The sequence below is a fragment of the Oratosquilla oratoria genome, chromosome 23 (genome assembly GCF_046742065.1).
Source record: "Oratosquilla oratoria isolate Oo_2021 chromosome 23, ASM4674206v1, whole genome shotgun sequence".
In the NCBI taxonomy this organism is placed as follows: domain Eukaryota; kingdom Metazoa; phylum Arthropoda; class Malacostraca; order Stomatopoda; family Squillidae; genus Oratosquilla; species Oratosquilla oratoria.
Genome location: NC_134799.1, coordinates 2,993,895 through 3,021,437, shown reverse-complemented (window position 1 = coordinate 3,021,437; position 27,543 = coordinate 2,993,895). Strand labels below are relative to the sequence as shown.

At 38.8% G+C, this 27,543-nt stretch overlaps 1 protein-coding gene across 7 annotated transcripts; it reads right to left on the bottom strand.

The window, feature by feature from the left end:
- Positions 1–1,031: 1,031 nt before the first annotated feature.
- On the bottom strand, positions 1,032–23,951 carry LOC143037877 (uncharacterized). 7 transcript variants are annotated; one of them, XM_076206493.1, is made up of 5 exons: positions 23,523–23,673; positions 22,953–23,099; positions 19,532–19,654; positions 11,857–11,942; positions 1,032–11,433 (listed from the first exon to the last, which is right to left on the bottom strand). In XM_076206493.1, the coding sequence occupies exons 3-5, from the start codon at positions 19,649–19,651 to the stop codon at positions 3,360–3,362; spliced, it is 8,280 nt and encodes a 2,759-aa protein (XP_076062608.1). In that variant the 5' UTR covers positions 19,652–19,654; positions 22,953–23,099; positions 23,523–23,673; the 3' UTR covers positions 1,032–3,359. The 7 variants fall into 7 exon arrangements, with proteins under 7 accessions (XP_076062608.1, XP_076062605.1, XP_076062603.1 ...); XM_076206490.1 differs by lacking the exons at positions 22,953–23,099; positions 23,523–23,673 and adding an exon at positions 23,798–23,951; XM_076206488.1 differs by lacking the exon at positions 22,953–23,099 and having other exon boundaries at positions 23,523–23,682.
- Positions 23,952–27,543: the final 3,592 nt, after the last annotated feature.

The following is a 27,543-nucleotide window of genomic DNA, read 5'->3' as shown; positions in this document are numbered from 1 at the left end:
TGGAAAACATACTGTACCATAATCTCATACTTTTATCCGATCACAATGAGCAAAAGATATGCATCTCCATTTGTGAACAATTTGAGTACATTCAAACCTTCCAGTTATTTTATGTATTACATCTGAGAAACATAATTAGATGTCACATCATTTCTCATTCCAAGACTCAACTCATCCAGTGTATTGTTCTGAACCCTGAAAATGTGCAAGGACTACCTTGGGTAGGAACTTCATATCTTGGTGTGGATATTTTTACCATTACCTGAATATATCTTTGTTTCTTTCAATCCAAGAATTTATGAAGTAATCAAGAATTTGTTCAACTTCAGTTAATTGTAGAACATCACTACTCACTCTGATTTTTCTCTCTTTTTTGGTTAGTAGTAATTAGTATATGATCAATCATATCTTCTGACCTTTGCTCTGAGTTGCCTTTATCTTTGTAGTCATCGTGCAAGTTGTCTTTTGCATTGTGATTAGGATAATTATAACTCAAGGTACAGTACAGAATTTTCCAGATTTTCTGTACCTGAATCATACTACACTATATTTTAGAGGGGAAAAAAAAAAAAAAGTAAAATCATACTAAAATTCTATATAGTACATTTCAACTAAATATCAACCATAATGCCCTTTGTTATACTGCCAGCCTTTCTTGGGACAGGGTGACTTTTCATCCCTGAGGTGTAGAGAGGGATGGGTCACCGAATAGGTTTCATTTATGACGTGGTGTGCTGAGACTCAGCTAACCCCTTTATTGTTCATAGAGTACTGGATTTTTATTTGACTTTAATTTTTTTTTTTCAATAATCAGCCTGAAGGTGAACCACACAAAAAATTTCATTTTTGTACCATCTGAATAATTATGCACTAAGCTGTTGCACTAAGAGGGTTGTCCTACAACCTGTTAAAATGTATATATATATATATATATATATACATACATATAAATTCACACCACTCCTTCAACTGAGTCCTCAAATAAAAGGGGTTAAAAAAGTGGGGCCTATTGTTGGAAATAAATAAAAATACAAATGCTTTATCTTTATTTAATCACAGTTTCTAGCAACAGGACTAGCAGTCTATTAAAATATTTTAATTTTCATATTTTCTATTGAAATATAATGCTCCCATATTATGACAAAACATACACATCAATGGTACAGACCATTAAGTTCACATACCCTTCCTCGTCTTAGAGAAAAACCTGGTATTAAGCCAAGCTCTTACAAAAAATATAAAGAAATAACATTTATATAAAGTGATGATCTATTTACCAATGTCAAATTTACACCAAATAAAGGCAGTGTCTTTACTAGTTCATTTACTTCCTTTCCATGTAATGGGAGACACATCTTACATATTTGGTATTACTCATTTATTATTGCACCTTGGAACTTTATCTCAAAACTCATCATTCTTGTTAAAAGAAAAAAAAATGCACACACACATACATAACAAACACACATATATGAAAGGTAGGATTTGGGAGGGTATGCGAGAGGAAAGAGTTGAAAGTAAATATGGCCAAAAGTAAGGTGACGAGATCTACACAAGGAAAGAGCATGAATGAGTTGGAGGGAAGTCTTACAGGAGAGAAGTTGGAGAAAGTAACGAGTTTTAAGTATCCAGGTTCACATGTAGCAGGAAATGGAGGAGTAGGGATGGAGGTGAAATTATAAAAGTCAGGGAAGCAAGTAAATGTCTTGGAGGAAAAGTGTCAGGAGAAAGAAGCATCTGCTACATTGTAAACCCTTCATCTGTAAGGATTTAAGCATAAGGGACAACAAATGGGTGCTGGATGGTCAAGTGATGAGTGAAGCATGGAAACCTTGGCTGGTCCATGCCCCTTATTGGGGAATAAGACCTTTTAATATATGCATGTACATATATGTGTATGTATATATACACACACAGACATATACTGTACATATGTAGGGACAAATGATGTGTACCTGCTTGTGTTGTTCCTGTAAGAGGGACAGTTGAGTTGCTCATCTTTCAAAACCTGTCAACCCCTACACCTTCATCTGGAGGTATGACCCTGAGGGGTTGACAGTCACTGAATTGGACTCGAGATAACTCCCTAAAAACTTTCAACTGTATCTTATACTCCTTCACACATGGAGAGTGACAATCAGCGACTCCTCCCCTCCTGCTACTTTTAATGGGTGACGTAGAAACCAACCCAAACTTATACAAAACAGAAACCAGTCTAAAGTTTCTTCCCAGAGTGAGCCAAGATTACAGCTGGAGGGCCTAAGATCCACTGCTGGCCAATGCTGAGCTACATATTTCCAATCAGTGAAACTTGAGGCAACAGCCATCAACATAGATACATGTGTGTGTATTTACCTAATTGTAGAAGACAGGAAAGGAGCAACACTTGTTGCCATCTATTCTCCAATTTATCATACCTTGCCTCAACTTTATGTATGGATCCAACTTGGTTTAAATCCTTAATTCCAAATTGTCACATTTAATCTGAATTAATATATTGTTCAGCTTGGGCTTTATCACCTCAGGTGTTCCAAGTGTTTATGCATCTATATGAAAAACTGTATTTCTTCACATCTTTTAGACAAGCAGTCTTTCTCAATTTGTTCTCATGGCCTCTTAAAGCCCTCCTATACCTAATCAGGAGACCTCATCTCTCAATACCACTGACCCATATTCTAGTCTTGGACTGATCATGATTTACATTATTTTTTTCATCATCTCTTCATTTATATATATATATATATATATATATATATATATATATGTGTGTATATACACACATGAATACATTATATATGTGTGTGTGTTAGAATAACATATTATTACATTTTAAATATGAATTTAAGTAGTTTTAAACAATGTGCTTTGGCAAACTTCATCAGCTAAATAACATACTTTGATACATTTAGTCTTAAGAAAATTTCTTATTGTGAAAAAGCCATTATTTCTATACATTACATATATACACACACATATATAAAATAATAACAATAATAATAATAACAATTAATAATGTTATCTTAAGTTTCACTGACTGGAAACTCACACACCCATAATGATCAGCAACACTACCAAAGCCCTTCAATAACTCTCTCAAGGAAGAAACATTGAACTGTTTTTTCTGTGTTGTTGTGTTATAGGACTGTTCCTTTGTTGTGAACTTAAGAGTAGGTAGGAATAAATCACTGGTTGTCAAGTCTCATGTGAAGGAAATACTAAAGAAAATGAAAGAGAAGCACAATTAGCCATCACTTTTAATGAAGTGTGCATGCATATATCTCACACCCACCCACATGAGCATTGCTCCTTTCCTGTGAACTACAATTAGGTAAACACACACACACACACCATCAGTGGTATCACGTAAGTTGGTTATCATCTGATCTGTGTCTCTTGTACATCTGGTTAAGTTCAGTCATGTGATCAGGATACTGAAGACCATTAACACACACCATTTTGGCCAGCCCTGCTTGTGTACCCACTACCAACCAAAAGTGGGCCCCAATGTTGTTGTTCCAAGATACAGAAGTTGTAGAGGTTAGAGGATATATGACCACTGGCCCAGGTTCCATTGTATCTGACCGTCTACGCTCTTGAGCTTCTGTATCTGGGATACAAAGGAAATCATCCACATGTTGGTCCACAAAGACAAGGCCATACTGCCGAATCATTTCCTGGTAGGTGCGTGGAAGTTCAACATACGAGTCCTGCCCCTCAGGCTCCTCAAGTGTTGAAGTGTCACCCACCTTTTCTTTGTCAATTTGTGCAGTATTCTTTTTGGGTTTGATTTCCTTCTTTGGAAGTTTTATGCCTTTGGATTTCTCTTGTGTATTTTGCTGATTGTCACTGGTTGCTTTGAAGGAAATGAGAGAGGAATGGGACAGGTCTTCTAGTCTAAGGGCACAGATTGGTACCTTCCGTCTTGAGGGAAATTTATCATTTTCATAACTCTTATATAGCTGGTGCTGTATAGTAATAATCACTTCTCCAGCTGCATCACATTGTGCCACAGTATTGAGCCAATCACAACCTGACAGAGTCCATACAGTAGCATTGGATGACATGACATTACAAGATTGTATACCAAAGTAACCTGTTTCTTTGAAACAGCTGTGGGTATTACCAAGTCCATACACATCATCAAAAGCTACAAAACTCCCTGCCCAGTGGGGCAACCACAGGGTGTCCAGGACCAGCCCTTTACGGGTAATACTGAGAGGCATGTCTGTATTTTCAAGATCCCAAAATTTATAGGTCCTGTCATAACCCCCAGTCACCAGATGACGACCTCCAGTAGTTGGACAAAAACTAAGGCTGGTGCAAACACCATTGTGGGCCATAAAAGAACGGAAGGGATGAAGAATCTGAGTTCCATCATCCTTTGTGTAATTTAGTAAAGGAGATAAATTTTTTACATCCCACACACAAACTTCTCCATTTGAGAAGGAACCAGCCACTAAATTATGTCCTTTTCCCTTGAACCAGTTCACCTTCATACACTGTATATCCGATGGTAATTTCATTACAGGAGAAAGTGTTAAATCTGGCCTTTTCTTAAACACAGGAGGAGAGTCATTTTCAACTGATAACTGAGCTGGATGTGGAACAATATAAATTCTTATGGTCCCGTCAGAGCAGGAAGCAGCAAGAAGGCCAATACGCTGTAATGGGTTTTCTGCATGACCTGGAGTAGGGGACTCGTAAATGCCAGAGGGGCACCATTCCAAGGACCAAACAGCACCGTACTCATGAGCAATACCTAACACCATCTTTGGGGCAACCAGATCATTTCCCATCTGATTAGGATGCAAAGCTTCCACCTCCCAAATCTGAATGACCCCCTTATGAACATAGGACTGGTTCAGTTTGTATTCTGATTCAGCTCCAGGAAGAGTAGCTAAGGCAATATACTGTCGGCTTGTATTAAGGGATGCATTTTCTGGCATTGGACACCAAGCACAGGCTCGAACTGGTCCTCCACAGAACATGATTGGGGATGGCCCAAGGACTTTACCCTCAAACCTGTTCAGCTGTGTCCACTCACCTTTCTTGTTTTTTCCTGGAACTTTTGACACTGAATGATATTTAACTTTTGGTGAAACTTCCAACTCTGGTAAATACTGTGACAGTTCACTCTCATTCATACGAACCCAATCCTCAATACAAGTCCAATATGTTGGGAAAAGAAGTTGAGAATAATTCTGATGAACAAAATCTAAAGCTAGCTTGAACGATGGAGGGTAAGGTTTAATGGGTCCAGGGCTCATTTTATAAGTGGGTTTCTTAATCTTAACATCAACACCTTCTTCTTCACTTTCATCACTTGAGCTGACCAGGCAATTTGAATGCTCTGAGGTGATGTGTGAAGTAATCTCTTCCTCACTAGTGCAGTTGAACTCACACATTTTACACATAAATGTTTTAATAACTTGAGAATATTCACAGCTCATATAATGTATTTTGGCCTTACATATAGTATCATATTGATAAGAACAATTTTCATTGCTGCAGGATCCTATTCCCTGTTCACTCAAACTTTTCTCCCACTGTTGTACCAATTCATCTGTAACAGTCACAAGCTCTGGCCGGCTGTAGAACTTTTGAAGATTAAGCTCTTTAGAGATAAACTCATCCTCCTTTTCAGAGATGTCAACATCACTTTCCCCTGTTTTATTTCCACGCCAGAACTTGAGTCGCTCATTGCAACTGGCTGCAGCTTGTCGCCGAGGTCTTTTTCCACCTGGGCAGTTTTCCAGTCCATCTATCTTGTCTATCATTCCCCCATTCTGATGATACTTAAGAACATGTTTATCTAGGGTGTGAACACGTACCTTCTTGCGGCAAAAGCGACATGTAGTATTAAGCTCTTCTGATTTCCTCCCACAAAGAGTACAGTGATTCTTGAATCCACAAAGAGATTTGAAGTACTGAAGACATATGGGGCACTTCAGTCTCCTGGTAACTTTGAAGGTCTGTTTCCATATTTCCAAGGTCTCCTTTTCATCAAATTCCTGACTTTCACCTTTAGGTCGTGCAAGCCCATTATGTTCTTCTTGTATATGAGTCCTAAACTGAGCACGGGACTCAAGCATAAATTCACATTTACCACAAACAATTTGCACATACTCATTGTCATCAGGAGCAGGTTCTGGAGGATCAGGAGGCTTCTTACGTTGCCATCCTCCCCGTCGCTTCTTGGTGATGAGCTTTTGTACTGGAGGCCGTCCTTTTTTCTTTATTACTGGCTTATCTTCTTTATTTAAAATACATTTTGATGGATCACTTATAGAAACCTCTACCCCTTCCAGACCACCTTCACAGGATTGATTACTCTTTGCACAATGTATAATCTCCCTCTGTTCTACAACCTTTGGTTCTACATGATGCTTAGATGATGCACTTTCAGAGATGACCCCATCCCACCATCCCTTCAATTTAAGTCTTCTCCCACCTCGGGAAACTCTACGTCCCTTTGGTTCTATCACAGCTCCATTACTACCCATCATGTTAACTGCACTTACAGGGTTAGGACCTATAATACAACTTACTGGTTGTTTTACTCCACTCTTTGCCATAGAATCTAGAGATTGCATAGTTTCATTTGTCACTATATAACTGATAGGCTGAACTGCCTTAGTATTTTCTGGGGCACTCACAATAGTTGTGCTCACTGAAGCTCCGACTTGTGCATTTTCACAATTTGTCACATCACCTACACACTGCACATTTTCACTGGTTAATGACTGCAATACAGCTTCTTTATTGAGACTTGCATTGATCAGCAAGACAGGTTCCCCATTAAGGGTAGCCTCAAATGAATTCATAAATTCTTTATTCATTCTAACATTCACTGGCAATGCAGTTTCACTACCTCCTGCATCACACCTGGATTTTGTGAACTTGTCATTTACACTACCATCTTTTAAATTTGTTTTTTCACTATGCACTTTGGTTTCTAGTAATCTTATAGGTTCTTTCTTCACAGCAACACTTACTGATTTTGTAGGTTCACTATTCACTGTGATACCCAACGACTCAGGAAAATTACTAGTCACTGTATTATCCACCACCTTTGCAAACTCCTTTTTTACAGTTACATCCAATGGATCTGACATTGGATTCATCATACCATTCAACGAATCACTATATTCATGGCTTACAATGGTGAGATGAGCACTATCATGACCTTCATGAACTCTTTCTGGAACGATTAGTGGAGCATCATGTTCAACAATTATTCCATTATTGGTTTGTCCACTAGCTGAACTTTCAGACAAGTCTTTAGAACTGTTTTCTGTTACTTCAAAAGTATTCCTCTCAACTTTAACTCCATGCAAGAAATCTTTTTCCATTGTGAAATGTGGTTTATTGTGAGCACTGAAATTTTTCATGTGAGCAACAGTTTCTTTCCCACTTGTGTGAAACTGATATTTGGGATTATTTTCAAAAAGAACACCTGAAGACTGGTTACAACTTCCCATTTCACTGTCACTGAAGTTTGCATCTTGTTCCCCAACTGAATGCTCCATGTCTTCATCTGAGGACACATTTCCTGTATTTCCAGAGTCCATGTCTCTTAAACCTTCACTTACAATCTCCATGTCCCCTTCCCCACCAGATGAAAAGCTTTCCTTTATAATGGAAGTGGAATCACTTGACAAAATCAAACTGACTCTATCTCTTTCTGAGCCCTCCTGTAATTCTTTCTTGCATGCATTGTCTGTCGACATCTGAGAGGCATTAGAATGTGTCTGAAAGTGGTGAGCACATGCTTCTATCATTGGGAGATCATCAGTCTGTATTTCAACATTTACTTTCTGAGTATCACTCATGGGATGCTGTATGCAAAGTCCTTTGGTAGACAGATGACCCTTTTCCAAGTTTTCAAGAAATACAGAAGATATGGTGGAAAGTCCATCTTTATTATTTAACAGAGACTGAAGCAATGCAGGGTCACTTGTAATGAAAGTCCCAGTGGCTGGATTGTACTCCCCCAGTACTTCTGACACTCCACTGTCTGAGGCTGAAGTACTAGTACCAAAACTAAAAGACTCTCTTTGTGAATCCTCAACACCAGCTGGGATATCAATTATGTTCAGTTTTTCTACTGGCCTTGGTTCCTCTATAGACTGGTGCTTTATGCTTGAGGACATTTTTGGAAGCATTTGGTATTCTGTATTACCAGTTTGAGAAACATACACTGATTCCCCAGGGTTGGTGTGAGTTTTGAGTCCATGGGAGCCCTTAGGCATTTCCACAGGAGCAGATATTTTCTTATACATAGTACTCTTAACAGTGCCTGCCCTCCCATCACTTCCCACAGATTTGCACGATTTTGCTTCTTTTGCAAAGCCCTTTTTAACAGAACTGGTGCTATAATTCCCGCACATTGATTCAACTCCTGTCCTAGATACTGAAAAAGGCATTGCATTACTACCACCACCACTATTACTGCTTACTATATTCATTTGCTGATTATTAATGGGATCTACTACTAAAGTCTGATTCTGTACTATTCCTTCTAGTTTCGAAACTAAGGTAAACTGGTTTCTACCATCAATGATTTTCTCTTGTGTATCTTGCACAGTTTCTCCAACACCACCAACCTTTGTTGTAGTGACAGTACTAGGTTCCTCCATTTCACCTTGAGAACCATGATGACAATCAATGACTTCAGCCTTCAACTGTGGCTCAACTTTAAACAACTGAGCTCTCTTCTCACCAAAACCTCTAGGAGTAGCCATTGCATTTCCAGTGTAATCACTATAATCACTACTAATCTCAGAACTTTTTACTGAATGATGTGGAAGCATTTCTGAAACAGAAATAGTCACTAACGGTGGAGACATTTTCCCTTTGGAATTGGCTGCAAGGCCACTTAAACTCCTATTGCTGCTGAACTCGTGTATGATCTTGGCTTTTTCAACATCCTTTCCTGAGTGGCTGTAAAACTTTAAATTCCCTTGTTCAACTTTTGGCTTCCCATGATGACCTTGATCTCCATCAACTTGAATTTGGCCAGGCATTGGTTCCGCTACTGTTTGCACATCTGACGTATAAAAATGGGATGGCAACAGTTTCTTCCCTGCCCTGACAGGTGAGGAAATTTCTTGATGAGTTGTGGTTTCCACATGTGGTGAGATACTGTCTGGCCTCTTTAATGTCTTGGGTGTGGTATGTGACACAGGAGTAATGGTGATTGTGGCTCCTTCGTTGTATACTGTCTCACTTGTGGGTTCACTTGGGTGACTGGAGTGACCAGAATAAATGGTTAAATTTCCTGACGAACTTACGGAAACTGTTGCAACACTTTCTGCCTTTGGAGGAACTGCAACTTCTGATAATAGGTACGAGGAACTAAAGTTCTCCGTTAACGTCCTATGCTTTACCCTTGAGTAAGTTCGCAGAATTTTGGAGGGCTCAATGGCAGAAATCTTTTCACCCATCTCCCATGGGTATATACGTTTCTTACCGGCACCAGCTCTCTCTTGAGCCTTTTTACAACCTTTTCCTTTCCGTTCATTTAACTCATTTCCTACTTTAACTATATTTGTAATTATCGAGTTTCCCAGAGTCTTAATTTGATTCTTGCCCTCACACTCTAATTCAGTTGCATGAGGTATAATTGTTGATGAACATTTTATTTTCTCATGAGCTTTAAATTCTCCCTTTAGCCTTTTTTCAACATTGCTATGCCTTTCATCTGCCACTCGGGAGTATTTGGAATATTTGGAGGAGGACAATGACTCCTGATCTTGAGCAGCACTTTGAAAGGGTGAAGAGGTGCTACCTGTTTTTACTGTCATTCCACTATACTCATCTTGTGAGGTGGAAGGTCTTAAATGCAGAAAATTTTCATCATCCTTGAATTTTTTTGAATCACAGATTTTCTTTGATTCTTCGATCATTCGAGCTGCCTGCTCTATCTTCTTCTGAGCCACAGCTTCCCGCTGTTTCAGAGATTCCTCCATTTCCCGAAGAGCGGCTTCATGTTCCTGAAGAGCTTGCCAAGTTCTTTCCTGGGCTTCCTCCTCCTGCTGTTTCACAAATTCTTCTGCTCGGCGAAGTTGCATTGCTCTCTCTGCAAGCTGTTGCCTTTTCATTCTAACTGGAGAAGAGTAAAACCTGTCATTCTCTTCCACCAGGTTTGCTGAAATATTAGACAGATTTAAGCTTATGTCCTCACTCATGTGAGCACTTTCACATTTGGATTTGTTTCTTCCAAAAGGCAGGTTTGAGGGTGTTGAACACATGTTTGGAGTTTGCAAAGTATGGGAATAATATTCCGATTTTATGACAGGTCTAGGGAAACTTGAAAGTGTGGGGGTATACTGTGTTTGTGAATCATATCTAGATATTAGTGTATCATCTTCACTTTCATCACTGTCATAGCCATTTCCACAGGTAGAACCCACTGCCACCTTCTCAATATACCTCCTCCCTTTTGCAATACGGCAGGAACTTCCTATAAAAGATCCCTCAACTGCAGTTTTCCCAGCATCTGAGGTACCTGGGACCACAGATGGCTCTGCTAGTTTCCTTCCATACACCCTTACTGGCTGTCTCTTATTTAGCCTTTTATATTTAGGGTCTAACTGGGATGTCTCCTGGTTCTCTTCATTGAGCCCTGCCCATCTCCTTGGGCTGCCATTATCTATTGAAGCAGATGATGTCTGTGAATGGCTGGAATCCAAGTCCAAGAACATTGTCACGACTTGCTCACCTGTCCTTTCATGCATTCGTTGCAAAGTTGAAGTTTCACCTTCCTTTCTGTAGATCACGTTCCTCATCTTCTTGTCTTCACAGTCATGCCTTAAAGCTTTTGAAGTATCCTGCAGCATCCTGTGAGAGGCTGAATATGTGTTTGTTCCTAAGTTTATCCCCTCCTTTGAAGAAGTTGGTTGTTTTAACAGTTCAAGACTGGCTCTTGATGTATGTCCAACAGTAATATAATGCTCACTACCAGAATGGTTGATTACATTAGCTGTGCTGGGTAGAAGGTCACCTCTTGGCTTACCAGAATTCTGAACAACTATACTAGTTGCACCTTCTGAAATCAAAGGCTTGAGCATTTGGGGACTACACTTGGTCTTTCTCTTGTCACCTTTGTCAATCATGCTATGCTTCCTCATGGTGTAATCTGTGGTATCCATTTCCAATTTATGTATTCCAATCCTTGGTCTTTCTTCTTGACCTTCATGGACCATATACATGTGTTCCTTCAAATGTTGCACTGAAGCAAATCTCCTGGTGCATATATTACAAACCACAAATTCCTGATGTTTTGCTTTACCTGAGTGCCACTGCTGATGCATCTGAGGCTTAACAACTGAGGTAATTGTCAGTTGGCAGCCTTTAGAAAGGTGTGTGGTTCCTCCTGAAGTTGGCAAATCTTCATTAACTTGTTGTTCTGCTTCATTTACATCAAGAGACCTGCAAGAAAAAGGAAAATTATGAATTATTATATGCATACAATCAAGTGAGCATCATCACTTCATAAAATTGTAAATAAAATATTGTAATGTATCTGGAGATCTATTACAGGGCACCTCCTTCCTAAATGGGAGGAAGCACATCCATCTGTTCTGGGACACAAAATCATCAATAAGTTATGAGACTGTCTTGAAGGTTGCTGGTGACAATATTCATTAAAATTTTTATTATCTTTTCTGGTTCTCTACTGCCAGTGATCATTCTTTAAATATTTGGTGCCTCTGCATGACCTCAATACTACTCTGGGAGCTCTTAACCTACAGACTAGTGGCCATCCTTCTTTACTTTTATGATGGACTGCACACATCACGAAAGCACATCCCTCCAACCAAAACATGCTAAACTGCAGCCATTATCATTTACCTTGGCTGCACTATAATACGAGGTTTAACTTGTGAATATGATGCAAATCTCCGATGTGGAATTTCCCTCTCATCAAATCCTACTTCCTGTTGGACAGAAAGAAGTTCATTTGAATTACACCTGAACCACCTTATGAAAATCCAATCAAACTCTACAAAATTATTTTTCTTTATACTACAAAGTGACAAAACTCAATGGTAAAGAATCCTTATGGTGATTTCAACATTGTTTAATATGTGTCTAAGGAAAGAAAATGTACAAGTGGTTTGGAGGAGTGTATGTATAGTTCCATTATACAAGGAGAAATTGGACAAGTATGAATGTAGTTGTTTTAAATAGACCAGTCTGTTAAACATGGTTGGTAAAGTGGGCAAGTCTTGACTGGGAGAACTTGGAGGGGGACGGGAGTAATGAGGGGAAGCGCAGTGTGGACTTCAGATGAGGAAGTGAAAGAGAGAGACAAGTGTCAGAAAAATCACAATGTGAGGACAAAGTCTTTGTTGGTACAGCATCTCACTCACTAGAGTTTTCCCAAGTATATGATAAAAGCTGTAACAAGTGAGAGTACATGTAGAGAAAAAGTGGAGTGATGCAATGCACAAGTGATGATGGTACCAGGTTGGATGTATGATGGGTGAAAGGTTCAGAAATAATAGAATGGAAACCTCACCCCAAAAATCATCAGTTACACTGCTCACTTCAGACAACCATAAAAAAGTGAAATTAAACAACTAAACCTCCCACTATAAAAGAACCCAAAAATTATGTTTAACTTTCTACACTCATATGATCTTCTGCCCAGCCGTCAAAGACATGACAGTGAAAATAAATATGCAAAAACTAATCAGTCTACAAACAGTTCATAAAAACTACATCCAGCTATGCTTCCAAAGCTTGGTTCCTAACAATCAGGAAAACAGATTACACTCTATACATAATAAAGCACTAAGAATAATAACAAGATGCACCAAAACCATGCCAGTAAAATACCTAAATTCAGGAACCAAAATTCTCACACCAGGATATTATATGAAAATTATATTTACACATGTCTATGTATGAATCCTAAATTCTACTCAAGCCATCTTATTACATCACACATGCTCAACTGACTGGGGGAAAAACAAACAAACAGCAAAAGCATATACTACAGCAATCTACCATCTGTACCACAAAATACATATATACATATATATACCAAAGGCATTTTTTTCCCCTTACAAGGTAGGTAGCCAAAAAACAAAGGCATGAAATCCACTCCCACCCACTCCATCCCCATCATACTTCACTCCCGTCAACCCTCTTCCCTCCCTCTTATCTTGGCACCTCCCTGCATCTTGTCCACTGCCCTGGGTCAGAAGCAGTGTATCAAGACACGGCACTTCCACAGCAAGGCCATTTCATTAAATTGGCAACCTCCCCTCTCCGTCCCCTAATGCAGAAAAGGAGAGGACGGGGAGAAATCCCTTCGGGCTGCATCAATTTATTTCTCACACATGCTCCCTCACACCCCATCCCCCACCCACTCCCCTTCATGCATCACAGCATCATCCATACACAACCATTTTCCATTCACCCCTATCTTCTGTCCTCTCCCATCCTTCCTCAACAGACATTACCCTCTTTCCCAATGCCACTTTTACCCCATCCATCCATCTCATCCTAGGTCGACCCCTCAATTTCATTCCATCCACCTCTGCCTTCCACACCTCTTTTACTAGTCTTTATTCTCTCATTCTTTCCATGTGTTCAAACCATCCCAATACTCTTTCATCATCCCTATCTCCCAACTCCCTTTCCACCACCGTTCTCCTCCTCACTTCTCACTCTATCTAGCCTAGTAACCCCTATCATACTTCTCAGGCACCTCATCTCAAACACATTCAAACTCCTCTTCTCTTATGATCCATGTTTCTGCTCCATACAATCACTCCTTCATACAATCTTCTCTTAACATCCATTCCCAAATGTTTATTTCTCATTACACTTTTTAATCCCCCAAGGCATTTACTTACTCCTCTCAATCTACATTCTACCTCCACTCCCTTTCCCACCACATTCACACCCAAATATCTAAAACTATTCACTTCCTCCAGTCTCTCTCCCTTAATACTCACTTCCAGTCTATTGCCACTCTCTCCCCTTGTATATCTCATCCCCTTACTTTTACCATATTTATCCTCAACTTCTTTCTTTTGCACACCTTCCCAAACTCTGTCACTAACTTCCTCAATCCCTCCTCTGAGCCTGCTACAAGCACAGTGTCGTCAGCAAACAACAACTGGCTTATCTCCCACTTTTCTCCCTTTTCTTTAAACATCTCGAATCCCAGACCCACTACCCTTGCATTTACCTTTTAAACCACCCCATTCATGTATAAATTGAACAGCCTGGGCGACATAACACATCCCTGACGAAGTCCCACCTTTCCCTCGTACCACTCACTCTCTCTATTTCTATTCCTAACACAAGCTCTCCTACTCTCGTAAAAACTCTTGACTGCTCTTAAAGGCTTTCCTTCTATCTCCTATATCTGCAATACCTTCCACATTGCCTTCCTGTCTACCCTCTCATAGGCCTTTTCCAGATCCATAAAAAAAAAAAAAAAAAAAAAAAAAAATCCTATAGCTTTGTCACATATCTATTTTACCACAAAAATCTGATCTACACAAGCTCTACCTGTCCTAAACCCACACTGTTCCTCACCAATTACTCCCTCTGTTCCCCTCCTAATCCCCTCAATCAAGACCCTCCCAAATATACTTAACAAGCTGATCCCTATAGAACTATCACACTCACACTTGTCCCCTTTTCCCTTGTAAAGTGTACTATAAATGCACTCCTCCAGCACTCTAGCCTCTCTTAATCAAACATTAAATATCCTTATCAGCCAGTCCACCATCACTGTACCTCCTTTTTTCAGACATTCTGCATGACATCCATCCAACCCAGGTGCCTTACCTGTTCTCATCTTAACAACTGCCTTCACTTCATCTTTCCTTATTTCTCCTCCATTTTCCTCACTCATCACAATCATTTTCTTAGTGCTTCCCACTGCAACTACCTTTCCCTCCCTATCCTCCTTCACATTTGGCAACTCTTTAAATTACTCTGCCCATCTTCCTCTTACTGCCTTCTCTTCCATTATCATCCCTCCATCTGCACCTCTCACCTTTCCTTCTCTACTTGATTCACCTCCTCTTCCTCTCTTAATTTCTTTCCAAAACATTTTTTTTAATTGTTTTCAAAATTCTGTCATACTCTTACCCCATTTTACATCTGCTCTCCTCTTTGCCTCCTTTACCTTATGCTCTACTTCTCTTTTCTTTGTACCTCTCACATGATTCCCTTGTCCCATTTTGTAACCACTCTGTGAAAGCTTGTTTCTTCTCTTCTACAACCTTCTTTACTTCATCATCCTACCACTCACTACCCTTCCTTTTATATTCTCCCATTCTCCTTGTTCCACACATCATCTTTGCACACCTTGTGACTCTCTCCTTGAACCATCCCCATTCCCAATTCTACTCTATTCTTCACTCCCTTCTACTCCTCTCTCAGCTGCTTCTTGTATTCCTCCTTTTCTTTCTCATTTAAGCAGTTCACTGTAAGCACCTTCTTACCTTCTGTCCTTTTCCTCTTTCTCCATTTATCCTCCACTCTCAACTTACCTTCCACCAAAAAATGATCTGATATTCCCCAACTCTCTCCCTTAGAACATGTACATCCTTAACCACTTCCATACAGTGACGCCTACGTAGGCGTCATGAGGAGCAAGTGGGTACGCGATGATGCCGATGTCGGCATCTTGATTATATTTATTGTAGTCGTACCTACGTAACCTCCATTCTCTCTAAACTGGCTTCATCATATTTTCTATGGTTATCAAAATTCACGGGTGAAAGAGAAACGAATGAGTACTGACTTTATTTTTTATAATGCGATTATTTTGACGCAACATCGCACGTCGGGCAGGTAATGCTGCCATACGTGCGATGTGCCCCGGAGTGAAGAGGTTAACTCTTCCTACTATACTCCTGGTTACCACTATATAGCCCATTAATGCTCCATCTACCACTACCTTCCTAAACACTGTATTTGGTATCATCAACTCTCTTTCTAGACACATCTCACCATCAACTCCCCACTACAATTTTTTCCTGGAACTCCATATTTCCCATTTCCTACCCTAGCATTAAGGTCTCCTAATACAACTACATTGACATTTCTCCCTAATCCCTCTATGTACTCATTTAAATTAATCCAAAAACCCTCCCTTTCCTCTACACTCTTCTCACTACCAGGCTCATATGCACTTACAAAACCTCACATCTCCCTTCCCAGTTTCACCTTCATCCACATCAACCTTGAAGAAACTTCCTTCCACTCCACTACACGCTTACCTATCTCTTCACTTAATAGTATAGCCACCCCTTCTCTCCCTCATCTTCTCTTCACTCCTGAGAACTTCCCAACTACACTCCCAAACTCACACTCGCCCCTCCCTCTCAACTTAAGTTTCACTCAATGCCAACGCATCCATCTTTCTTCTCATGAACATCCTGTCTATTTCTTCCCTTTTACTCTTATCTGTACCACATCCATGCACATTAAAAGACCCAAACCTTAGGGTATTGGTTGGAAAACTCCTAGACCCTCTTATGCCTTTACTTTTTTTAGGAATGTCCCCTTTGGGGCTACAGGGAGAAGGATGCCTAGTCCTATCCCTGTCCCGTTTTTTGTCGCCTTATACGAATTAAGTAGGAAGACTTGGTGGTAGTATTCTTTTCCCCCACCACAGGGTTAGGTGAAAAAAAGGAAATGAATATTCAGAGAAATGGTACAGGATAGTAACAAGGGGTGAGGGGACAGCATAATGGAGGGACAGTCGCAGTATAATAAAGTATCAGAACCACACTAGTATGCTTACATTCAGATCACCATCTAGCACTAAGTACGTACCAGCATTAAATAACCCTGGCCACAGAATCAAACTGCCCCAGATGCAACCATCACACTAATATTGAACACCTCATCTTACACTGCCCCAGAGAAAAGCTAACTATTTCTTCCTTGAGTGACTTATGGGTTAATCCATATCAGCAACACCTGTGGAGGAGGATGGTTTGCAGTCACCAGAGAACACAGAACTGACAATAATCAAAGAATGCAGGATCTCAGAACAATCACTCTTTTGGGATCCAAAAGACTGTAGCCCCTTCCCCCCCTGAGCAATACTATCACTATTATCAATCAATCAAGAGTACGAAATATAGTTGCAGTTGTCAGAAATCTTGGGCCCAGTCTGGAAAATGAAAGTCAGCCCCTTAAGGCTGCATCTCCTCATAGAGATGAGGGGGTTGACAGGTTTTGAAAGCGGGCAGCTTTACTGACCATCTTGCATAACCACCATATGCAGGTATCTGCCACTGCTCTCATATATTAAGATCATGAGGGATTTTTTTTAATGGGAGTTGGACGGGTGTAAGGTGGGTGTATACTCTGATTTGACCAACCCCTTATAGGGAAGAAAAAGATTGGTACATGTATGTAATAACTATACATAAGGAACTTAAAACAACAACACATAATGATGCATCCAGAGCATGTTTCCAACAATCAAGAAAGCAAAGACACTCCAAGTCTACAAACAATGCAAAACAAAGCCTTAAGAATAATATCACAATACACTAAAGCACCAATAAAGCACTCACATCTAGAAGACAAAATCCCACCTTTGAAACAGCACACATGAATGATATGCAATAGTAGTGTATAGGTGTGTGTTTGTATTTACTTATCTATATATCATAGGTTTTTCCCCTTACAAGGGAGGTAGCCAAGTCAAAAGGCAAGTACCCACTCCCATCCACCACCCTATCCTCCCTCTCATTTTAACTCTTCACAGATGATGAGTCATCCCTGTATCCTTCCCACTCCCCTAGGTCAGAAACAATGCAGCAGGACAGCACATCCACAGCAAGACCACTTCACTTAATTGGCAACCACCCCTCTCTGTCCCCTCATGCAGAAAGAGAAGATGGAGAGAAATTCCTTTGGGCTGTGTCAAAATATCATTTATACATAACCACTCCCTAACTCCCCTACACCCACCTTTCCTTGCATCACAGTATCACCTATACACAGCCATTCTCCATTCACATCTATTTCCTACCTTCCACCATCCTTGGTCAACAGACATTCCCTTTTGCTCAATGCTCCTTTACCCCATTTATCCATTTCATTCTGGGTTGCCCCCTCAAGTCCACTCACCCCACCTCTGCCCTCCACACCTCTTCATTCTTTCCATGTGTCCAAACCATCCCAAAACTCCTTCATCAGCCCTATATGCCATCTCCTTTTCTATCCCAGTTTTCCTCCTCACTTCATTTCTCACTCTATCCAACCTTGTAACCCCTACCATAATTTTCAGACATTTCATTTACACTTTTCTTCTCTTAAATTCCATGTTTCTGGCCCCCACACAGTGCCGTTGGCACAATTACCCCATCATATAATCCCCTCTTTGCATCCATTCCCAAATTTATATAGGAAAGCATCAACACTAGTCGAGTCCCATCACCTACTCTCTAATTTATTATACCTAGCTCCAAATTCATGTGCAGTTCCAAATTAATCTACATATTTGATTTCCAATTATCATATTTGATATGAATATGTATTGTTTGTGCTTGGGATATATCTCCCTCAAGGCTATGCCAAGTACGCATTGATAGAACACACAATTCCATAATCCACCTAACTCTTGAAATCAGCCTCGCAAAGAAATTACTTCCATGACAGAAAAGAGTATTACTAGCACAACTACATTCAGGGCATGACCCCTTATTAAATCAATGCCCACATAGATCTGGCTTAACAACAGACACTAAATGCCCAAGATACACCCAATACACTGAACACCTGTTATTACAATGTCCCTCAGGCAACAATACAAGATATCTTTGCTGAAGACCTGTAAGCTGAAGCATAGGCTATAGGTCTCCTGTGAAAGCTGGGGTAACAGATTAGACTGAATTCCCCTTATGTAGCAGCATTACACATACACACTTCCCAACAACCAGGCCACTCTCTTCCCTAAGGTCTACAGTGAACAAGCTCACCACTACTCCATGATTACTGCTCCACCAGTGACATCAACAACAGGTGGTCCTGAGACAGAGAAAATTATTTCCTTGCCACTCTTCTCCAAAACTTGTTGACATTTTTGTCTGGAGGTGCAGCCCTGAGGAGCTAACACTCAGTGTCCATACCAGACTTATGGTCTCTATCAATTTTGACTATTTCTTCCATCTCTTTACACAAGATGTAGCAACTGGTGACTGCTGCTCTCCTCCTCCTCCTCATACTACTACCACTACTACTACTGTATAAGCTGGTAACAGAAATAGTACTACACTAATACAACATAGACATACTTTCTAGAGAACTCTACAGGATAGTCCCATCAGTCAACATTTGTACTTCACCCTTAGTCAAATATTCCACATGAGATCCATGGAGCCCTACCAGTTTATACTTCTTTCACTGCCATTTATATCTCCTCTTTTGTAATGATCCTATCTCTTCACCTACTGTATATTTTCCACATACCGAGCCAAAACAGTTAAATAACAAAAACCTTAACTGCGGAGTAACCACTCTCCTGCCTTACCTCAGCCCTTGGGCACTGGGGTGGAGGAGGCTCCAAGTTTCTCAATGTATGAAAATAATTTCTTCCACCTTCATAACTGTGGTTTGATCCTGCTTTGGCAAAGCAGTCTTCTCCCTCCATGTTCTGTAATAATAGAGAATTACTGGGTCACTTGAACTGACATGTAAAGGTAATAGCACAGCCCTTCCTCTCACTCAAAAAAGCAACACATTACTAATAATGCAAACATTCCCCCCAGGAACACTCATAGAAAATGGAGCATGGTGCCAATTAATAAAGAAAAAATCAACACCATATGACCCACACGCAGTCACTACACAATTTAAAATCTTTTCTCTGAGTGATCTCTTGGCCAACCAAATATCCATGGCAGGATTCCTTGGGATCACAAGACTTGTAAAAGAGATCTGAGACTACACTCTGATTGACTTATATATATATATATACATATATATATATATATATATATATATATATATCTATATATATATATATATATATATATATATATAGAGAGAGAGAGAGAGAGAGAGAGAGAGAGAGAGAGTAAGATCTAGAGTTACAAGTTTGAAATGCAGTACTGGGAAAGCATGTGGTACTACAATAACATGGAGAACATGGGCAATAATGGAAAGGTTGGTGAGAAATAGAAGTTCAAAAGAATGTATGGGCCAGTGTTTACTAACAATTATCATATTTCCCTGCATCAAAAATTTTATTTTTCCCCAAAAATAAATCTAAAACATTTAGTATAGGCCTATCTTAACACAAGTGGAAAGTTACTATGTCAGATAATAATTATAACTCCTTTTATATGACTTCTGAATCAATCAAATCATTGCTCTTGGTCTCTTTTGCAGAAGGCCTGCATCCTTCAGGTAACCAACAACAGCCTCTGGGTTGAACCAGCAGTCACTCAGGGAAGATATATTTTGTTGATGTCTTGGATTTGTTAGTATAGGGCATTGTAGTACAAGGTGTTCTGTGTCCTCATTCTACAATGATCACACTAACAATCCCTACACAACAGCACAATATTTCTTTCCCGAGTGACTTTTGGGCCCACCTGGTGGCCATTGCCAGTTACCCAGAAGCTGCAGGTCTCCTGCAAGAGACACCTGGGGCAACAGACTAGCTGATAGATGCATAGCAACAGGCCCATGTAGAGGGGTGCTGGGAGTGCCCGAGCACCCAACCCTTGCCCTGTGCCCCAAAAGTGCCCTTCACAAAAATATATAGAAATGAATGAAAAATCATTTCTCACAGGGTTTTTTCCATTTTCTTACCATTCAGAAATTATAATGTGGAAAATGGTGTTGCACCCTACCGGATAGTTGCCAAATATGAATAATACAAAAGAGTGAAGTGCCCAAAGCACCTGCCCCTTGCAATGTCTGTGCACATTACTGTATAGCAAGAGAGAGGTCTGGGTGAACTGTGCACCTAGATCTAAGAAAGAAATATCTACTGTAGAAACTGGAACATACTGGATGACTACGAGGACTTCTTGAATTGAAGACATATTCACACTCAAATCACAAAACAAGAACTCAAAGACTGACCACCCCCTCCAGACATTAGCTCTACAGAAAATCCCCCCGCCCAAGAGAAGCAAGAACTAATCTTCTATGACTGCATACAGGTCCCCAGCCACCACTAAGATTGTCCCAACAAAGAATAGGCCTGGCCACAAAAACAAACTGCCTCAGATGCAACCATGTCACAGAAAACAGTGAACACCTTATCTTACACTGCCCCACCCTAGCCATACCCAGACAACACAACACTTCTTCCTTGAGTAACTTGTAAACCACTCCAGTGGCTGTTGTCAGTTACCTGTATGAGAGGCCTGGGGCAAGACTGAATGATACATAAATATCATGATAGAAGGTATGACAAATTACACAAACATGTCTGCTGATGAGGCAAAGATCATGAGAGGAAAAAAAGACAAGGAAGAGTGCACAATACTGGAATAGGATCTAGACAATACATATCTATTTACATGGAGTTAATCAATCAGTTAATCCATTGCCCCTGGTCTCTCTTGCAAATGACCAGTGGCATGGAGTCAAAAGTATGTTAATTTAATACCAAAAAAGTATCAAAGATATGTGAAAGCTCAATGAGACCACCAATGAATTATTCAATGGAAAATAATTCAACTGCAAGACCAAAAGAAAGATATGGGAGTGATAATCATGGATAACTTATAATTTGACAGAGCAAAACTGTTGGTAAAACAACTTTTTATGACCACAAAAGTAGTTTTCCAATGTGTGGATGAGATAATGAAAAAATTATGGAATGCCTGATACACCCTAAAATGGAATATACAGCAGTGATGTGGCCTCCACATAACGTAAAAAATATAAACAAGATTGAGGGTTCAAACTGCAGCAATCAAATTAGTTCCCAGCCTTGCACATAATATGTATGAAGAAAGATTAAAAGTATTGGACCTGCCATCATTGTAAGAAATAATAAAAAGAGGTGACAAGAAAAATGTTCAGATTACTGAAAGGGAACAGTTAAAATTCAAAGAAGGCTTGGTCTGTGACACAAGTTACAATGTCATGAGAAAAAAAAAAAAAAAATGTCTATAAGATGTCAAGAAACAGAGTATCCCATATGGCTATATTAACTCTTGAAATAAATAAGAGGATGAAACAGTTCAAGTTAGGACAATAAGCAAGCTCAAAATTAGGTATAATTGTTGAAAATATAGAAACAAGACTGCAAATTCTATATATAACAATTATGGAGATACAATCCGATAAATACAATACTTACTCCCATCTGGTGGCTCACCATCAATAAGCACACAAGGCAATACAGTTAGACATTTATCTGACAAGTAACAATGATTCTAGAGTGACAACCATGATAACATGGTTCATACTATTCTATTAATATATGTTTAGATGTTTGTGGCATAATCTCACATTGCCACATGGTTTCTACAGAGATACATTTTTGGTGCCATTATGAGGAAATTCCTTGGTTCTATTCCAGTATCATGCAAAGACAATTTTTACTTACTTCTAGTTTCCATTTCATTTTTCTCCCAATGGAATGGTTAAGTCATATTAGGTTAGGACCTATTGAAAAATGCAAGGTTCATGTTAAATATCCATGTTTGCATGATTCTGAAATTTTACAAATTTTAACAGGGTCATGCCAAAAAGTGGTGGGTCCAATGACTGGTCACTAGTAGTAACTGATGTCCTCCTTATCATCTGAGGAAAAACAGACATGGGTGACCCTAGATATTTGTTTCCTTACCAGTATAGCACTGATAATTATTAAGATACTCATGTCAAGCCCCCAACATGTTGGTGTTAATTTTAGGATAGGTCAGGTCCCCTTCCTTGGTTCCCATAATGTGAATAGATTATTATTTTTCTTACTAATACCACACCTATTTAGCTGTAGAGTACCTTCAGCTGTGATAGGGGTCCAATTATCTTGAAGTTTCATCATATCTGTTGGTAAGTCTTGATGTCATGGGTAAATTTTGGAGGTAACTGCAGTTTGACAGGGGGATATCCTATAACTTTGTATCTGGCTAAAAAAATAATTTGCAAGACTGCAATAAAAGACCATTTTAATTTTGTTTTCCTATGACATGCCCTTCAGATCCTTGGCAGCAGGAAAATAATGGCAACAATACTTTGCTATGAACTGGTTCCCATCTTCACACCTGTTACACTGTGACTATATATACTTTATTAATTAGTTGATTCCCTATCTAATATATTGAAACTACCGGTACCGGTTGAAAAACAGCATTAAAATATCTTTAGACCACATGTTCTATGGCACAGCCTGGCCACCATCTCTTCGATGTAAATATATTCAAACCGGCTATGCCTAACACGAAAGTATGTCATCAAAACCTTACATAGTCTGAGGTCATTAAAACAATAACATTATTCCCAATTTTCCCTGTACTACTACGAAGGAATGCAAGTTAGTTCATAGTTATTACATATGCTGAGCTTGAAGGCATGTATCGTCAGACAGCACTATCTATTGCATAATATAATTTAATTGTGAATCACACGAACTATCACGTAACAGTGCCAAAATTAGTGTAAAGTGTTTCCACGTGTTTTGCCATGCAGAGGGATTCGAACAGCTGACTACTTTAACACCCAAGAAAATCGTCACCTTTGCACCACATCGAATCCGTTAGGGTGCGGTTGAAAGATTAGTTTCATAACAATTCAACCCGTGGAGGCACTGAAATAATGAAACACCTACCTGTTACTAGACTGCGGTGACAAATTACGTGGTGTAATTCCACGTTGAACGTATATATCTAATTAGGCGAACAGATTTCCATGTTGTATAAAATATGGCGTCTTTCTGTTGTTTGTGGGTTTCAAAGGTGCTGCCATCTATGGGTAAGATTTGTCCCTACTGAAGCTGGCAGAAGTCCAAAGGACACGTGCACTATTAATATTTTTTCTAATATTTGCAGGATTATATTTATATATGACAGTTCTAAATACGCCCTTGAAGTATAAAATGATTCGATATTACACAATTTAGTACTAAAGTTGCATCATCTTCACAGATGACAGGAACAACCATTTTTCTACTATAAGCAGAAATTAAGGCATGACTACCCTATTGTTTCACAAACAAACAAAAATGTACTATTGCAGTTGCGTAATAAATACAGAAAGCAGATATTCAATATAGAGCAAATGCGTGTATCTGGAAAGATGGTTGTATATTTGTGGAATTTGTAGTAATTCGTTTCATAAGCTGATTTCACAAAATCTCCAATTGTTGTTGCACTAATATATGTATTGTTTTTTTTTCATAATAAATGATAAAAACGTATTGCATAGGAAACAAAGTGCTTTAGAACACTTGGGAATTGATGAAAGCAGTGTTTCTAATTATTTATTTCATATTCCCACCCCCTTTTGCTAATGTTGGCATATACTCTCACATTTTATTCATGGCTAAGCAGTACCCGACCGCAAAGTCCGACCATATATCTGAAGGTATGGCAAGATTTACAAGAAACTTAGATTGGCCGAGACTTTTGCTAGTGCGAACGAAGAAAGAACCACAGTACTCAGAAACTTTAATTCTTTCGGGGGATTTCCCATATGTCGAGTGTGTGTGCGTATTTTTTTTTTTTTTCGAACCATTACTAAAGTGAGAAAAACCTGTTGCCTTTTCAATTGTATAATTTGTATAGATGACAGAATCGTCTGATGTTAATTAAAATAATATATGCAGTGCGTCATTGCAAGGAATAAAAAAAAGTACATAGATCAGAGGTCCCCCCAACCTGTTGCTCATGAGCACATTACTGTTCTTCCATGCAGCACAGATTTGTTCTTTCACAATCCTCTTCAGTGCCCTTTGCAAGCGCAAATCTGATTTTTTGTACAAAAAGTTGATGTGACTATTGAATTAGTCTTGCTAATTCGACTGCTTTCAGAGGCGAATCCAGGATCAAAATGCTGGATGGTGGCTAACCTGAGTTTTGTAATTATATATGACGATTTGGGGGAGGTGCTAACCTGAATTTTGTAAATATAGATGACGATTTGGGGGAGGTGCTAATCTGAATTTTGTAAATATAGATGACGATTTGGGGGGGGGAGCTAACCTGAACTTTGTAAATACAGATGACGCTTCTAAACAGATGTACTCTGTTGCACGAATACGATTCTGAATATAAATGGAATTATATGTTCTCACTTGATTTTTTTCAAAATACGAAATATCCCTCCAGTTATTCTCACTGAAGTATTTGATTAAATGCTGGGTAAAAAAATCTGCCACTGCATTACTATTTTCCGCCGCGGACCGGTGTACTCGAGGCAGGTTTCTCGATTTGGGCAATGAGCTAATGAAAGAAAATTTTATTTTTTTCGGGGGGGGGGGGATCCGCCACTGACTGTTTCATGGTATCCGTAACTATACTGGTAACCTCATTTTTTACGAAGAAAACAGCTAAGTGTTTGTCATTTTAAATCCTAATCTAGATAGTCTTAACCCATCCCATAAATTAATCATAAAAAATATTTGTGAACTTAAATGACATTTGTGGAATAATTAATCGTAGCGAAGTAGTTAACGTTTAATGTATGCCTCGGTTGTATATACATATATATATATATATAATATATATATATATATATATACATAGCCTAGGCACATACATACGTAGATACATATTCACAAACATGCATACACACGCTTGCACATATACATACATATATACATATACGCATGCACATATACTTACACATATAGATACATACATACATGCATACATATATACATACATACATACATATACATATACGTACAAATATGCATACGTACATAGATACACACACACACACACACACACACACACACACACACACACACACACACACACACAAAAAAATATATATATATATATATATATATATATATATATATATATATATATACACACATGTATATGTATATATATATATATATATACGCATGCACATATACATACACATATACATACATGCATACATATATACATATGTACATATATACATACAAATATGCATACGCACATATATCGATACACACACACACACACACACACACACACACACATATATATATATATATATATATATATATATATATATATATACATATACATATACACATACACACATACACACACACACACACACACACACACACACACACACACACACACACACACACACACACACACACACACACACACACACACACACACACACACACATATATATATATATATATATATATATATGTATATATATATATATATATATGACGTAAGCAGAGTAGGAAACACAGGAGTCTTAATCTTAAGTTTATTCCTAGGAAACACAGGAGTCTTAGTCTTGAGTTTATTCCTGGAACAAACTCAAGACTAAGACTCCTGTGTTTCCTACTCCGCTTACGTCAACCTGTCAGAATGTCTCAACATATATATATATATATATATATATATATATGTATATATATATGTATATATATATGTATATATATATATATGTATATATATATATATATATATATATGTCTATGTATATATATGACACACAGGAAACCCAGAGTCGGAGAAAATAAACTTCCAATAAAGAAGATTCCTATATTTCGGCTATATTCCTATATTTCGGGTACAGTTGATAGCCGAAATATAGGAATCTTCTTTATTCGAAGGTTATTTTCTCTCCGACTGTGGGTTTTCTGTGTTTCATTTACAAATGTGCTACTACATTTCTGTTTATATATATGTATATATATATATATATATATATATATATAAGGTATGTTCAATAAGTAATGATAAAATGTCAGGCGAGACAATATGATTTGATCAAAATACTACTTCATGGTGAAGTACACAACATACATATATTCTATAAAATGACTAACTGGCAACTTTCTATATTTGTAGGTCTGAGTGCAGCGGTGAACATGGTGGAACCAGTCTGATTCGGTTTGCCGATCTGTGAACACTTGTCACGATGCAGGGAAACATGGAGCAACGTTACGCCATCAAATTTTGTTTGAAACCAAACAAGAAGTTTATGGAATGTTAAAGGAGGCATATGGGGATGAACAGATGAGCCAAACAAGTTTCTATAGGTGGTTTAACAGATTTTCTGAAGGAAATGAACAGGTTGAGGATAAACCCAGATTTGGAGCACCAAAAAGTGTACGCAAGGAGGAAAACATTGAGGAAGTGCAAAGGTTAGTGATGCAAGACTGTCGAATATCTGTGAGAATATCTGAAGCTGTTGGTATTAGTATTGGCACAGTAGAGACAGATTTGACCAAAGATCTGAAGCTCCACAAAGTCTGTGCCAAAGATCCTATCCGACGACCAGAGGCAGTTTCGTGTAGAATGTTGCATTGACATTCTCGAAATGATAGAGGCTGATTCAGGTTTCCTGAATAAGGTAGTGACTTTCGACGAGAGTTGGGTGTTCACC

Coding starts and splice junctions, on each gene's coding strand:
- LOC143037877 (XM_076206488.1), bottom strand. CDS start 23,543: ATGCCTTCAAGCTCAGCATAT. Junction 11,943..19,531: donor CCCAGTGCCCAAGGGCTGAG/GTAAGGCAGGAG, acceptor TCTGTCCAACAG/GAAGTAGGATTTGATGAGAG. Junction 11,434..11,856: donor CGTATTATAGTGCAGCCAAG/GTAAATGATAAT, acceptor TTTTTCTTGCAG/GTCTCTTGATGTAAATGAAG.